At 47.6% G+C, this 16,793-nt stretch overlaps 1 protein-coding gene across 1 annotated transcript in view; it reads left to right on the top strand.

The window, feature by feature from the left end:
• Positions 1–16,793, top strand: part of SDAD1 (SDA1 domain containing 1) — a 113,519-nt gene that overhangs the window by 59,972 nt on the left and 36,754 nt on the right. The window contains exon 14 of the mRNA XM_029598504.1: positions 10,266–10,342. Coding sequence (XP_029454364.1) covers positions 10,266–10,342 — 77 coding nt within the window. The remainder of the gene's footprint in view (positions 1–10,265; positions 10,343–16,793) is intronic.

Below are 16,793 nucleotides of genomic sequence, written 5' to 3'. Positions count from 1 at the left end.
AATCTCTCCCTGTGGAAGTCGAAAGAGACCTGTGGTTGACCAGACTCTGAGCAGGCTGCTGGAACTGGGTGCCATAGTTCCAGTCCTGGTGGAGGAACAAGGGTCCAGCCAATATTCCATATACTTCGTTGTTCCCAAAAAGGACGGCTCCTTTCGTCCAAATTTGGATCTCAAGCGAGTCAACCGGGCCCTCAAGGTGCCCTATTTTCGAATGGAAACCCTAAGGGCTGTGATAGCGGCGGTTCGCTCCGGCGAATTCCTGGCATCGCTTGACCTGACGGAGGCTTACTTGCACGTTCCGATTCGCCTTGACCATCAGAGGTATCTTCGGTTCGAGATCCTGGGCCAACATTTCCAGTTTCAGGCGCTCCCGTTCGGTCTCGCCAAAGCACCGCGCACTTTTACCAAGGTCATGGTGGTAGTGGCAGCCTCTCTTCGTCGAGAAGGAGTTCTGGTCCATCCTTACCTGGACGATTGGCTCATTCGGGCCAAGTCGGAGTCTCTCTGCAAGCTGGCGGTCGACAAGGTCCTGACTTGTCTGACCTCCCTTGGGTGGATAATCAACTTTCCCAAGAGCAAGCTTCAGCCATCCCAGATCCTGGAATTCCTGGGAGCGCGATTCGACACGCGACTCGGCAAGGTGTTCCTTCCAGAAGCGCGGGCGTTCAAACTCAGGGACTAAGTGCGCAGTTTTCTCGCACTTTCTCTGCCCACGGCCTGGGACTACCTTCAGGTCCTGGGGGTCCATGGCCTCCACTATCGATCTGGTTCCTTGGGCTTTTGCGCATATGCGTCCATTACAGAAAGCTTTGCTATCCTGCTTGAAACCGGTGTCTGAGTAGTTTCGGACTCCCCTCCCGCTCTCCGAGTCTACCATCGCGAGCTACAATGGTGGCTCTCGCCTGTCCACCTTCTGAAGGGAGTGCCCCTCCAGACGCCACAGTGGATCGTTGTCACAATGGATGCCAGCCTCTCCAGCTGGGGAGCTGTGTGCCAGAACCAATCTACACAGGGACATTGGTCCCCAGTCCAATCTCACTGGCATATCAATCGACTGGAGGCTCGAGCGGAACACCTGGCCCTCAAGGTTTTCCTTCCTTTGCTCCATTGCAAGGCGGTGTGGGTTCTCTCGGACAACTCCACCATGGTAGCTTATATCAATTGCCAGGAAGGTACCAGGAGTCGCCTGGTGGCTCTGGAAGCCAGCAAGCTCTTCACCTGGGCGGAGCATCACTTGGATCACTTAGCAGCTTCCCACATTGCGGGGAAGGAGAATGTTCAAGCCAATTTCCTCAGTCGCCAGCGGTTAGACCCCGGCGAGTGGGAGTTGTGGGATCATCCGCAGGTGGGGGTCCCCCCCACTTAGATCTGATGGCCACAATGAACAATGCAAAAGCTCCCAGGTTCTTCAGCCGCAGAATTGCAATTATTTCCCATGAACGAGGAATTCCCAGTAAGTGCGGGTCATAAGCTCGCGTTGATTAAGTCCCTTTCACGCGAGCTTATGACTCAAACTTGTGCGGAAGGAGTGGATGTGCTGGTCCTTCCCTGGTTTCACAACGTTCTCCTGTACGTTTTCCCTCCTTGGCCGCTAGTGGGAAAGGTACTCAGAAGAATCGAGCTCCATCGGGGTCCCATCATCCTAATGGCTCCCGAGTGGGCCCACAGACCATGGTTTGCGGATCTGGTGTACCTCGCCACGAACAGCCCTCTCCGCCTCGGTCATCTCCCACACCTCCTTCGGCAGGGTCCCGTATTTTTCGATCAGGCGGATCGCTTTTGTCTAGCGGCCTGGCTTTTGAATGGCGGAGATTGAGAAAGAAGGGATATAAGGAAGAAGTTATATCCCCACTGAGGGCCTGGAAGCCGTCTACCTCTCTCGCTTATGTCCGGGTCTGGAAGGTCTTTGAAAATGCGTGTACCGCATTGGGAGTGTCTGCTCATAAGGCTCCGGTGTCCCAGGTCCTTTCCTTCCTCCTGAATGGCCTCCCCAAGGGTTTGTCTTTCAATTCCTTGCGGGTGCAGGTTGCCGCCCTCTGCTCCCTCTTAGGCAACATTGACTGTTACATGGTGGCGGCTCATCTGGATGTCATCCGCTTCCTCAAGGGGGCCAAGCATTTGAATCCACCAGTCCGGGCTACTTGTCCCTCATGGAGTCTTAACTTGGTTCTTTGTGTTCTCTGCGAGGCTCCCTTCGAACCTCTATGGAGGGCTACATTTAAACATTTGACTCTCAAAACCGTCTTTCTGGTGTCCATTTGTTCCACCAGAAGGGTGTCGGAGCGCCAAGCTTTATCTTGCAGGGAACCTTTTCTACGTTTTTCTGATTCAGGAGTATCCCTCAAGAATGTACCCTCCTTTTTGCCGAAGGTCGTGTCTTCCTTTCATGTCAATCAGTCGGTGGAACTCCCGGCTTTTTATTCCGAAGACATAGTGAACACATCTGGTGGTGATCACCGGTGCCTGGATGTAAAACGGATTTTACTGCACTATCTCCAGGTTACAAATGAGTTCCAGGGTCTTGGATCACCTGTTTGTCCTATGGAGTAGTCCAAATAAGGGTAACAAGGCTTCAAAAGCCACGATTGCACGTTGGCTTAAGGAGGCTATTGCATCGGCTTACATCTGTAAGGGCCGATCGCTTCCGGAGGGCTTGAAGGCCCATTCATTGCATTCTCAGGCCACTTCTTGGGCGGAGAGTCAGTCGGTCTCTCCACAGGAAATATGCAGGGCAGCTACTTGGAAATCTCTGCATACCTTGGCTCGTCATTACCGCCTCGATGTACAGGCTCCAGTTTTTGGCTCCTTCGGGCAGCAGGTTCTTCGAGCGGGACTATCTCGGTCCCACCCTGTTTAGGGAAGCTTTGGTACATCTGGGTACGTACAGGGAAAGGAAAATTGGTTCTTACCTGCTAATTTTCGTTCCTGTAGTACTACGGATCAATCCAGACACCCTCCCGTGCTAGATCTGTTCCATCCGCTCGAAGTTTTTTCCTTTACAGGTTTCCGGATACCTGAATCTTCTATTATTGCTTTAAGGCACCGGAAGCATTTCATAGATGAAAATGGAAATGAATCTTTATGCAACAGCGTTTTTTATACAGAATTCTTTCAGTTGTTCAATTTCAGTTTTCTTGTTATTTGCTTGATCTTTTGGGAGTTATTTCTGCTTTGAAAATATTTATACTGAAGGGATGCAGGGTAGGCTCTGTCCTGATATAGGATACCCTTTCAGATATGGTCTGTCTCCATCTGCTGGACAGGAGGCTCAACCCATGGTCTGGACTGATCTGTGGTACTACAGGAACGAAAATTAGCAGGTAAGAACCAATTTTCCTTTTTTCTCTCTTTGAAACCCCTAAGTTCTCCTACCTAATAAAAATGGCACTATTCACTATTGCTTTATTAGTGGAAGATTTACATTGCTGATAATATGTATGAACAAAAAGTCTCTAAAATTATATCCATTAAAGTTTGAATATTTTAAATATATACAAAAAAAAACCCCCAAAAGCAAAGAAAATGTAGTTGACAACATGAAACAACAACTTTAAGCTCTCAGTAAAGTCACTCACATCCTGTATGAAAATATTAAGGATAGCACCCACCCATCATAAAAAAAAGGTTACAGAAGGTCTCCTGAATCATTACACCAGTGCTTGGAAGACCTATGGTAAATGCAACATGTTTTAAGATTGATTGTAAATGTTAAAGATTACTTTCAATGTATGACGCCCTTTTCACTTAAATTGGTGGTTTTCACCCTTTTTCTCTCATGACCAGGACTTCGTTTATGGGGGAGCGGCCTGGAACACAGTTCCGCCACTTCTTTTCAGATTTAAGAAGCAGAGCAGCGGGAGGGGGGGGGAGGGGGGTTTTCTGCCCCAGCCTCCCCCCTCCAGGCAGCCTGCAGGGAAGAGGGCAAGGGATGAGCATAGGCGAGGAAAAGAAGGCTGGGAGTTAAACACTGGTGGGGGCTGGGAGTGGAGGATCACAGAGATAAGGAGGAAGAACATGTGATCAGTATGTTCGGGTATAAGTGTGAGAAAAAGAGAGAGAGTTCACACCTGGCTTTGACCCCCACTCCTTCTTCCTCTCCACAATTCCTCTTCTTTTCTTTTTGTCTAAAATTAAGCCCTACTCGTGACCCAGCAGGAAAAAAAACCCACATTTATCCTTGTGAACCATCCTCTCTCCCCCCCCCCCCACACACACTCTGTCCTCCAGATCCCCCCTCCTACCTTAGTCCTGATGTTCTGTCTGCCACTTTTCTCCCATCCTTATTCCTGCCCCTATCGATGGTGCTGCAGCCACCTCCATAATCTGACTCTGTGAATACATTTTAGTGGTGTGGTCCATACTTCTATGCTGTTCATAAGGATCTTAAACAGCTTCGTAAAAGCAGCGCGGGAATGCAGGCACTGAGCTGCTCAAACTTACGGAAAGATTAGAGAAGTGGCTACCATAACGGGACGGGAGCATGCCTCTGAGTACCAGATTGCGACCCAGAGTTTGAAAGCTACTGTCTTAAATAATAATGTTGGGCATGTAAAACGAATGAGCTCATGTATTTATATTTTACTCCAAGAACCTTAATAAAATATATTCCTCTTCAAGTAGTCAAGGTAATCCACACAAGTGGGTTATGCAGAAGGAGACGGAGACCAAAAGCTTGCTGACCTCATTCCTCATAATGCCTCTGCGCTGACATCAGCCTGCCAGTATTCTCTGTCTCCAGCATATGGTGGATGAGCTTCCCTTGCTGGAAGCTGAGGCCTGGTTAGGCTGGATGATCAGGAAGATTCTGGTGCAAGGCCATTGTGATGATAGATGCTTCTCCCTCCCTCAGTTGAGCAGAGCCCTTGACTAATTACAGATAGCGAAAATGTTCAAGGTGCTGGGAAGAGGGCTGGCACTGGCACTGTCTCCCTCCATGGAAGTGCTTCAGTTGTGATAGTAAGAGCTTTCTCCTTCTACGGAGGAAGGTAGGACTATGGGGCTTCCATGGATGGGGATCTTTTCCTCCCTGATGTTTTCCACCTGCCATTTGTTCCCCCCCACATCTGATGTGTCATCCTGGAGCTATGAAAAAAAAAAAGAGAAGCATGCACTGTTTGGCAGCGATAGTTTTACTGCAGCGAATGTGCTGAGGGGGCCAGCAGGATGAATCTTATTCTTCTCCCAGTTCCTGATTATGCAGGGCAGGACAGTGGAAGACTGCATGGCCATGTGGGCAGACCAAGGGAAGAGCTTCATGTTGCTCTTGTTTTTTTGTTTTGTTTAAAAAAAAAAAAAAAGAAAATTGGAGCACAGAGTCTACGGGTGGTGCTGATAGGGTTCACTGCTTCAGTAGCCACGCTGTATGAAGGAGTTTCAGGGATGGGGGCTGTTCTCTGTTTTGCCGGTTCTCGTTGAGGAATTGTACTCTAGGATGGGAGAGGCGGCCATTTTGTGCTTGTGGTGTTGGTGTGCTGTGTCAGCCCTCCTCAGATTACCATGCTAGCGGCAGCAGAGCCTATTCTCAGTATTGCAGGTTGTAAGGTCCTGAGGAGAGGATCAAGTGTGCAAATACATGACTCTTTAAAGACTTCTAGGGTGGCTCCATTCTGTCTCCTGGGCTGCAGGAGGATAGCATGCCATTGGCGATCTCAGCATTGCTCTGAGGGCTTACCTCAAGCCCATTCACAAACAGTTCTTTGTTATCTCCTCCTGTGGGATGAAAGGCACAAGCAATAATGGAGTAACTTGGCGTGCTGTCTGTGTTTCTTGGGTTCTCAGGGTAGAGCTTCTGCCAGAAGGGCAGGGACTCATGTTCCCTTTGCAGTGAAGGGGTGCAAGACAGTTATTCTCCTTTTTTGGATATAAGTTATTGCTCAATTCAGTTACGGTTTCTGTCTGGATGTCCAAGAGTATTTTATTCCCTTATTTTGTTCTACCTACCTAATGGTAGTCATTAGTCAATCCTCCTCTAGGGCAAGAGACTGTTCCAGTGTTACCTCCCTGCTGGGTACAGGAGGGAGAGGTACATAGGAAGACTAATGACAGTTACATATTAAATACTTCTCCCTTGCCTTCTGTTAAGGGTAGTAACACATTACCCCATGTTTTCTGTTTAGGGTAGTAACTGCTGCTCTGTGCAGGTAACTCCCATGTCTTCTGTTAAGAGTAGTAGCTGATGCTCCATATAAGTTACTTCCAGGATTTTATTAAGGGTAATAAATATTGCTGCATGCAGGTTATCCATATGGCATCTGTTAAGGGTAGTAAATGCTGCACCATGCAAATTGCTATCATGTTTCCTTTAAGGGTAATAATTACCTCTCACTGCTAATTGCCCCTTACCTTATGAAAAAGGTGGAATCGGCTTCTCTGGGCAGACTTTGCTATTGCCTGTTGTTGTAGTAGGACTTGGACATCATTATGATTGAAGGCCCATAGTGGAATTTGAGAGCCTAAAGATTGTTGGTCCGGGTATGTTCTGGACGAGCTCAAGGCCTTGCCAGCCCTGTTCATGCACTCTAGAGGTTTCAAGGTTTTTTGATTCCCGCTGGTTTTAAAATGGAACAGTGGTGACATTTGTCTTCTGGAAGGTAAACAGTTATCGTTGGGCAATAGGCACTTTAAAAAAAAAGGGGGGGGGGGTAATGAAGGGGGGGCCTCTCCTCCCTTCTCCTTCAGTGCACTTTCTTGAGGGTACATAAGAACATGCCATACTGGGTCAGACCAAGGGTCCATCAAGCCCAGCATCCTGTTTCCAACAGTGGCCAATCCAGGCCATAAGAACCTGGCAAGTACCCAAAAACTAAGTTTATCCCATGCTACTGATGCTAGTAATAGCAGTGGCTATTTTCGAAGTCAACTTGATTAATAGCAGGTAATGGACTTCTCCTCTGGGTGGATGTTGTTCCTAAACTGTCTGCTAGTTTTTCCTATATGCTTGCAGTCCGGGAAGGCAGTAGGAAGGGATCCGTAGGAACCTGCTCTCTAAGGAGTGCGAGGAGATTTGGAGGGGGCGTCCTCTGTCTCTGTTCTTTTCCAAGTTGAGCCCATATTTTCTCTGGGTAGTGGATTTGGAGATGTTACTTCAAGATTATGCTCTGGAATATGCATCTCTTGCTTCCAGTGCCTGGTGGAGGTCAGTGTTTGTTCACAGATGATCCATTTCTGTAAGGGCACTTTTGGAGTTCATGTCCTTGGTTTCACAGAAGTTTATTCTTCCCAGTCTAGTGCAGGTGATTTATCAGCATTTCCTAATATCGGCAGTACTAGACTCTGTCCCTTGGTTGTGCATCACCCGAGAACTCTTGAAAGGTCTTGCTCATGGGGGTTGCAATATGGCACAAGGCAGATTTTAGGTACATCCTTCCTTGCATGCTGGTTAAGAGTGATGTCTTTCAAGAGAGCAAGTGGGCTTCTTGGCTACTGCCTCTTGCAAAACCTAGCGTTTTTTTTTCTGGGAGCTCAGTTTGCTGCAGATTGGAACCAGAAGCTGTTGGATCTCGAAAGAAGTTGCAGACAGTGGTCTGTCTGTTCAGATCTAACTTTGATCCCTGGGTTCTAAGACACCAGTACTAGGCTTAGTTTCGGGGGTCAGGACACTCAGGTGTCTTCTTCAGGAGGCCTTGTTCTCTTGATGGAATTTCCAGTCCCACAGCAACTCGGTTTGATTACTTCTCCTAAGACAGCTAGTCAGAGCTTGCATTAATGGCTGCAACACGAGCAGGTGGTCATTGTTATGTGCTCATGGCTTGGGAGCAGTGGTCTCCTGGAAAGACTCTATTGTTCTTTTGAAAGCCTGAGCTTTTTGGTTAGTACTTCTAAAGTTTTTACCCATGGTAGGCTGTGGGCAGTTCTGTAGCTGCAGCTTGCTTGACATCTCATGTTGCAGGAACAAAAGCCTTTCAGGCCATTAATTTCATTCACTGTGCTATGAGCCTGAGGCAGTAGTGTTGGTCAGACAAGTCCTTCATGCTGTTTCTTACAGATTGGGTCAGGCAAGTCTGGATTAGCTGGTGAGCAGTGTAGGTGCGACTGGGCACCGGTTTTTTTCACTGTAGCTGAAGAGATCCTTGCTCGGCCAACCTAGATGATCTAGTAGAGGATTGGCCACAGGAGGGATTGTTGTACGTATTCCTTTTTGATCCATGTTTTCCAGAGTGCTTTGGTAAATAGCAGGCCATTCAGGCATGGTTCTTCTAATAGCCTCGATCTGGCCTCAGGGCCATGATAAGTGGATCTGGGAATTGCTTGATTTGCAGTCCTCTTCGCCAGCCAGTGCGAAAGGTTTTCCTTCTCTAGTATCCATAATTCTTGACATTCTGGATCACTTTTGTCTTATGGTCTATCTGAAAGATATGTGTGGTGAAAAGAGTTTTTCTCAGCCATGTTTGAAGGCCTTGCAGAAGTTTCTTCATTTGTGTTTTCTTTTGTCTCTGGAGTGTGTTTGTGCTTTGGTGCTCAGGACAGCGATGTGTTCCAAGTCCACACTCAGTACCTATTATTATGGATTCTATCCAAGATGATCAGGCTGCAGAGCTGGTTCTTGCTACCCTGAAAATCCAGGGGGCAGCCTTACTGTAGAGGTCATGGTCAGGGTTGGCTCCAATCTTTTCTCCCGGATATGTCTGGCTTCTTGCTCATTATGGATGGTGTTCAGCCTGTTCGCATCTTCTTGCAGTTGCTAACCTTGCACTCTTTTTTTTTCTTTTTTTTCGGGGTCGTTGTATATTCAGCACCTCAGGGATTAGAATTGATGGTGCTCTCTTGCTGGTGGTTTATCCGAGCAGGGTGCAACTTCTTACAGTTCCTCCCTTAATGGTCATCTTGGAATTTAATCAGTATCAGCTTTTGTTGGTTTCCTTGTCTACTCTGGATGAGTGGAGGAAACTGCAGGCATATGTGGGCTTTTTGATCCCTTTGTGACCACTGACTTTCGGAGATGGTCTGCAGAAAGGAGATGCAGCCATTCATGCTTCGATGATGCATCAGATTCAAGAAGTGATTAAGGCAGCCTAAGTGGTTGCTGGTATGCTTCCCGAAAGAGGTTACAGCCCTTTCTACAAGAGTGGAGTTACGACTGGTGTCTCCATTGGGTTCTAGCCCACTGGATTGAAGAGGTGGTCAAAACTCCTTATATTGTTATTATTGTGTCCTTATGGAAAAGGATTGACCCTTATTCCATGAGAGCACTGGCCGCTTCTTAGACTGAGCTGATGTAGTGGGTGTCTTTGATATCTTCCAGGTGCTTCTGTTTTTCAGTGTCCAGGTTAGGGACATCCTATGAGAGAGTAGCTTTGGTATATCCCACTTGTGTGGGCTAGCCTGACTAGATGAAGAGGTAGGTGACATTGCTACTTGCCTGATAATTTCCTTTCCTCTAGAACAGTCAGGCCAGTCCACACTCCCTCTCATTTCTGCCTTTCAGATTTATTTTAGTATTAACATAGGATGGGCATGGAAGGAGGTGGATTCCTCTGATGTGGGTAAGTGTGGGAGATTTGTTTCCCCATGTTCCCTAGTGTTCCATTGTCTGTTTTAGATTTCTTGCTCTTGTGCAAGTAAAAAATAAATAAAAAAATAGATAAAAGAGATGAAGAGGGCTGTTTCTGGACTTTCAGTTGTCCTCTGTTTAGATTTTGCAGAACGTACTGGCAGACTGATGTCAGCGCAGAGGTATATATGAGGAGTGACATCAGCAAGCTTTTGGTCTCCATCTGCAGGTTGGAGTGCATAAAGCACTTGTGTGGACTAGCCTGACTGTTCTAGAGGAAAGGGAATTATCAGGTAAGTAATCATTTTACCTTCCCTGTGCTGAAATATGCTGTTCGCTTGAAGTGTTTTACCCCCAATTTCATGTTTTCTGCAAATATCAGTAAGGAAAGTGTTGTTCATTATTTTTCCCCATCATTCCTCCTTAGATTGTTTGGTGCTAAGCCTAATTATTTCCGTATTATAACTTTTTTTTGGTTTGTTCCTGGTTTTTCATTTTACATGTATTTACATAACCACACTAATTTTTTTTCTTTTATGCATATCATGAGGTGCCATAAGTAGGACACTATTTAGAAAACAATATAAAAAACTAAATTGATGTAATGCAGAATATTTAGAGGAAGCACCAAGGAAAATGAAACCTGTTACCGAGGCCTGCAGAGTCCTATGTGCATTCTTGTATTACCCTTCAGAAATGAGAGCACACAAGATATCTTATTGAGTACCTCGGTTTAACTTATATAACATTCCTAATGCTACTTTGTGTTCTCCAGATCACCCAGTCATTATTAATGACCATTGCCAATAACTTCGTCACAGACAGGAATTCAGGAGAGGTCATGACCGTAGGGTAAGTACTAAATTAGCTTGTGTAGAATCACAATATTTGTCATTTTACTTACTCTCTGAAAATTATTGTCCAAAAAATACCATAAAATGTTGAAAACTCAACATTTATTTATTTTTTTTGTTTTGCCAAAGCAGATAGAGTAGAATTTTTTTTTTCTCGACAATATTCTGGTTTGGGCTCCCAGCTGAAATGTAATTGGCCTCTACTGGGACTTACAGTGCTATGAACTTTTCATTTGGAACTACCTGGAATTTTCCCCATATTTTTAACCCCTCCTCTCCCCCCCCACCCCCCCAATACCCGTTTAGCTCCCCCATTGAAGTAATAATCCTTAGCCAGGGGCCACAAGCTACAACCCCTTCGAGAACCGTATACATGTAGCCTGAGTCTGGCCACATGTTGTCATTGTTGTGCGATGGCAGACATCCAAGACTCCCCTCACCATCCCAGGGGTCTGTAAAATGACAAGTGAGCCCTATTTTCAAAATGGCCTTTTCCTAGCATATATTTATTTATTTATTTATAACTTTTTATATACCGAGGTTCAATTAACAGGATTAATTATCACTTCGGTTTACATTACAACCTGCAAAAATATCCAGATGGTCTCAGGATCAATGGGTTAAGCTCCCCTGCCAGCAGATGGAGACAGTCAGGTTTCAAAGCTGATGTCACCCTACATACACCCCTGCAGTGACTTCAGCCCTCCAGTATTTCTCCATCTCCAGCAGATGGTGGACATACCTCTCCCTATGGGGACTGCTGTACATTTTGGAATGAGAAATCTTACATTTAAATTGGAGAAAGAATTGAGCCCCTTTCTCCTGTGGTGATACCTAAAGGTCCCTCCCCCAGTTGAGAATTCCTGAGGTGATTTCTGAGATCCCTCAGAGGTGTGCCTTTGTCCAGTAGCGCATGGACTTTGCTGCTTAAGCAGCTGAAAGGCAGTGGGTGCAGGAAGCCAAGCACGGCGGTGACAGCCAAAGTCCTCTCCCCCCACAACCGGAGACCATCTCTGTACCTAGCCGGTAAGAGCTGAGCCCAGGTAAGTAAAAAAAAAAAAAAAAAAAGGAGAGACATTTGGAGGGGTTTTAGTAAGACTTCCTCCCGTCTCCTTGTTCGGCACGCCGACCGACATCCTTCCCGATCCCATTGGGGTAAGGGGAAGTGACCTGAGTGGATTGAGCGCCGCCCCCACCTCCAGGTGGGCTAGGCCCCGCTTTTAGGCTTGGTCAACGCACTGCATGGTAGGCCACGGCAGCGCCATCTTGTGTGTCTTTGTGTGTGCCATATTGCCCTCCATATTAGAGCTTCACAATCTGACCTGGATTCCAGCTTATGTCAGCACTGTGAGGAAACCCAGGAAGAGTTGGCCTCCCCGGACTTTGCTAAGCCCAGCTTCTCCCATTCAGAGGATGGGTTAGCCACAGCCTTAACTGGAAGCACCCTGGATCTGAGTGCCTCCGGGACTGGGTCATCCATGGGAGAGGGAAATTCAGTGGCACCTACCTCAGTACATCCTGGGCTAGGCATGGACCCGACTGCCTTTTCTTGGATGGAATTTTTCCGGGGCCTTTAAGCTTTCATACAGGTGCAGCCTGCTGCCTCACTTGCCCCTGTCTGGACGGAAATTCAGCCGGTAAGCCCTCCCTCTCCCAGCGCTATCGGCAGACCTTGAGGCATGCCTCACCTTACCGAGGGTATCCTTGGCAGGGACCCGGACGGCACAGATGAAGAGGAGGATACAGATTCCTTGGAAGATGGGGAAATTCCCCCTGGTTTAGAACCATATCAGACCATGTTACGGTTTTTCCGTAGAGACAAATTGCCAGCCCTGGTTTCCCAGACCCTGAAGATGCTGGGATTTCCTGGGGCAGACTCTATGATAGAACCAAAGAAGAACCCTGTTCTGATTTCCCTATGGAAAGTCTCTTGCTACTTTCCAGTACTGCAAGCCATCTAGGAGTTTATTGACCTGGAATGGAATACCTCAGAAGCAAATTTTAAAGGGGGACGAACGTTAGAAGCTCTATACCCATTGGATTTGGCAGTGCGAATGTGTTTGCATTTCCCTAAAGTGGATGCGCTGGTCTGTACCATCTCTAAGCGAACAACTATTCCAGTGGGGTGAGGAGTGGCCTTAAAGGATGCGCACGATAGATGGATGGAGTCCATCCTTAAACAGGCCTTTGATGCAGTAGCAATGTCCTTACAGATTGCTTCTTGTTGTACCCTGGTAGCTTGTTTGTGCCTACTCCTCTCTCAGGAGATGGATGACTCAGGGCGAATTCCAGAATGATTATGTAACCCACCGCCGCCTTTTTAGCTGACGCGGACTCAGATCTAGTCTGTACTTCGGGCAGAGGAGTGGTCTCAGTGGTGGCGGCCAGAAGACAGCTATGACTGTGGACTTGGTCAGCAGTCACAACCTCCAAGACAAATCTTACAAAGATGACTTCTAAAGGATCACACCTTTTCAGAGGCGAATTGGAAAAGCTGGCCAATAAATAGGGCAAGTCTCCAGTTCCCCGGCTACCAGAAGATAAGAGAAAGCAGATAAAGTGCCCCTCGACTATGAGGGGTTGATCCAGGGGCTCCCAACACTTTTGCCCCTACAGAAACTTGACATTTCAGAGGTCTCTGCCCTTTGGGAGGTATCAGTCCTTTTGTAGTTGACACCCAAGAGAGGGGCATGCTCGGGTTCAGGTTCATCTCGAACCCCCCAATGAAAATTTGCCAACCCACTCTCAGAACGAGGAGATGGGGTGTTGACTGTCCTTTTTGTACTAGAGGTGGGTCGAGATCACTTCGGACAAATGGGTATTGGAGGTCATACGAGAAGCATATGTGTTGGAATTTCACAGCACTCCTCAGGAGATATTCATGATGTCTCCTTGCCACTCCCAGCACAAGAAGCAGGCAGTGGAGACTACTCTTTTAAGTCTCTTCAGGAAGAGGGCTATAATAACAGAACCTGCGCCCCAGGAAAATATTGGGTATTATTCCATCTATTTCATTGTACCCAAGAAGGAAGGTTCCTTTTGCCCCATCCTGGACCTCAAGAGCGTAAACCGAAATCTATGAATGAATCATTTCTGCATGGTAACCCTACGCTCCATGATAATGGCCATACAGTCGGGAGAGTTCTTAACCTCCCTAGACCTTTCCGAGGCCTACTTACATATTCCAATCCATCAAGAACACCAATGTTTCCTACGCTTTGCGGTACTGGTTTGCCATTATCAGTTATGGGCACTGCCCTTTGGAAGGAAGCGGAGCAAACCAGCTTGTTCCCTGTACGTTCCCTGTACGTACCCGGATCAGTCCAGACCATGGGTTGAGCCTCCTGTCCAGCAGATGGAGACAGACCAAAACTGAAAGGGTATCCTATATCAGGACAGAGCCTACCCTGCATCCCTTCAGTATTTGTCTGTCTCCAGCAGATGCAGGCAGTTCATCCTGCGGTTCCCTTTCCTTCTTAGTTTGCCATTTCCCTGTGGGGTTTTTCTGTCATTCTTTTGGCAAGATTAAGCAAGTATTATTTATCTTTGCAAATTTAAAAAAGAAAAATAAAGATACAGAAATTGCTGTTTATTTTCAGAAGAGAGCTCTGTCTCCTCGCTCTTCGGGGGCCTGTCCCTTGATTACTCAGCCTAGGCTCCCTTTCCCGGTGACCTGTGTGTTTTGAGGCGATACTGGTGGTCTATATTTCTCTCCCGTTCCCCATGGCCTGGGACTACCTTCAGGTCCTGGGGACCATGGCTTCCACTATTGATCTGGTTCCTTGGGCCTTTGCGTATATGCCACCATCACAGAAAGCTTTGCTATCCCGCTGGAAGCCGGTTTCGGAACAGTTTCGGACAGCTGTCCCGCTCTCCGACTCTACCATCACCGACATACAATGGAGACTATTGCTCGCACACCTCCTGAAGGGGATGCCCTTACAGACTCCTCAGTGGATCGTGGTCACGACGGATGCCAGCCTCTCAGATTGGGGAGCGGTGTGTCAAACCCAGGCTATGCAGGGATACTGGTCCCCAGTTCAATCCCGCTGGCACATCAATCAGCTGGAGGCCCGAGCGATACGCCTGGCTCTCAATGGCTTCCTTCCTCTGATCCTTCACAAGGCGGTGCGAGTGCTCTCAGACAGCTCCACTACGGTAGCCTATATCAATCAGCAGGGGGGTACCAGAAGTCGTCTGGTGGCCCTAGAAGCCAACAAGCTCTTTGCCTGGGTGGAGCAGCACCTGGATCGCTTAGCAGCTTCCCCTATTGTGGGGAAGGAGAAATGTGCAAGCCGATTTCCTCAGTCGTCAGCATCTAGACCCCGGCGAGTGGGAGTTGTCAGATGGAGCGATGGATCTGATCGTCCGCAGGTGGGGTCCTCCTCACCTGGACCTGATAGCTACTTTGAGCAATGCCAAAGCTCCCAGATTCTTCAGCCACAGAAGGGAGCACTGCTCGGAAGGGGTGGATGCCCTGCTCCTTCCCTGGCCTCACGACATTCTCCTGTACTTGTTTCCCCCTTGGCCTCTGGTGGGAAAACTACTCAGAAGAATAGAACTTGACCGGGGACCCGTCATTCTCTTGGCACCCGAGTGGCCCCGCAGACCGTGGTTTGCGGATCTGGTAAACCTCGTGACGGATGGCCCTCTTCACCTTGGCCATCTTCCACACCTTCTCTGACAGGGTCCCGTATTTTTCGATCAGGCGGCTCACTTTTGTCTAGTGGCCTGGCTTTTGAACGGCGGAGATTGAGAAAGAAGGGATACAAAGAAGAAGTTATATCCACTCTGCTGCGGGCTCGTAAGCCATCTGCTTCTCTCGCTTGCGTCCGGGTCTGGAAAGTTTTTGAGAATGTATGTGCTCAATCGGGAGTTCCGGCTCATAAGGCTCTGGTATCCAAGGTCCTTCCCTTCCTCCAGAAGGGCCTCTCTAAAGGTTTGTCTTTCAGTTCGTTGAGGGTGCAGGTTTATGCTCTAGGCTCTCTGTAGGCAGTATTGATAGTTACGCGGTGGCGGCTCATCCGGATGTCATTTGTTTCCTCAAGAGGGCCAAGCATTTGAATCTGCCTGTCTGGGCTACTTGTCCCGCGTGAAGCCTTAACTTGGTGCTTCGGGCTCTCTGCGAGGCACCCTTCGAGCCTCTTTACCGGGCTACTCTCAAGGATTTGACGCTTAAGACCGTTTTCCTGGTTTCTATTTGCTCGGCAAGGAGGGTGTCGGAGATCCAAGCGTTGTCTTGCAGGGAACCCTTCCTACGTTTTTCCAATTCAGAGGTCTCCTTCAAGATGGTACCTTCCTTCTTGCCGAAGGTTGTGTCTTCCTTTCACGTCAATCAGTCAGTGGAGCTCCCTGCGTTTTCTTCTGATGACATAGAGAGTATGGCTGGGGATGATATTCGGTGCCTTGATGTGAAACGAGTTTTACTGCGTTATCTTCAAGTTACAAATGAGTTCAGAGTTTCGGATCACCTCTTTGTCCTATGGAGTGGTCCAAATAGGGGCAACAAGGCTTCTAAGGCTACGATTGCTCGTTGGTTGAAGGAGGCGATCGCATCAGCGTATATCTGACAAGGCCAGTCGGTTCTGGAGGATCTAAAGGCACATTCCTTGTGTTCTCAGGCTACTTCTTGGGCGGAGAGTCAGTCGGTCTCTCCGCAGGAAATATGCAGGGCAGCTACGTGGAAATCTCTGCATACATTTGCTCGTCATTACCACCTCAATGTGCAGGCTCCTGTTTTTGGCTCCTTTGGATGGCAGGTGCTTAGAGCGGGACTGTCTCGGTCCCACCCTATGTAGGAAAGCTTTGGTACATCCCACGTTCTGGACTGATCCGGGTACGTAAAGAGAAAGGAAAATTGGTTCTTACCTGCTAATTTTCATTCCTGTAATACCATGGATCAGTCCAGACACCCTCCCGTGTACTGTCTGTCCGCCGCTCGAAGTTTTCTTTCTCTGCAGGTAATTGGATACCTTGATTTTATATTATAGTTTGAGGCACCGGAAGCATCTACTAGATGACAATGGATATCTATGCAAGAGCGATTATATTCAGAGTTCTTTCAATTGTTCAATTTTCTCAGTTTTCTTGTTGCTTGCTTGATCTTCTACTGGTTATCTTTATAGTTATCTACTTTGATAATGTTTATACTGAAGGGATGCAGTGTAGGCTCTGTCCTGATATAGGATACCCTTTCAGTTTTGGTCTATCTCCATCTGCTGGACAGGAGGCTCAACCCACGGTCTGGACTGATCCGTGGTACTACAGGAACGAAAATTAGCAGGTAAGAACGAATTTTCCTTTTCCGGTTAGACCATTCCATATTTGAGAACCTCCTACCAAGAAACAACAAGCCTTAATCTTTGCAGATTTCAGCTTGATAAGGGACAGAATACATATGTAAGCTCCCTGGGAAGATCTTACATCTTACATCTTGCATTGGCATATAA

Source organism: Rhinatrema bivittatum, chromosome 1, assembly GCF_901001135.1.
Source record: "Rhinatrema bivittatum chromosome 1, aRhiBiv1.1, whole genome shotgun sequence".
NCBI lineage: Eukaryota > Metazoa > Chordata > Amphibia > Gymnophiona > Rhinatrematidae > Rhinatrema > Rhinatrema bivittatum.
Note: the sequence above shows the minus strand (reverse complement) of the source record. Positions and strands in the feature narration are given on the sequence as shown.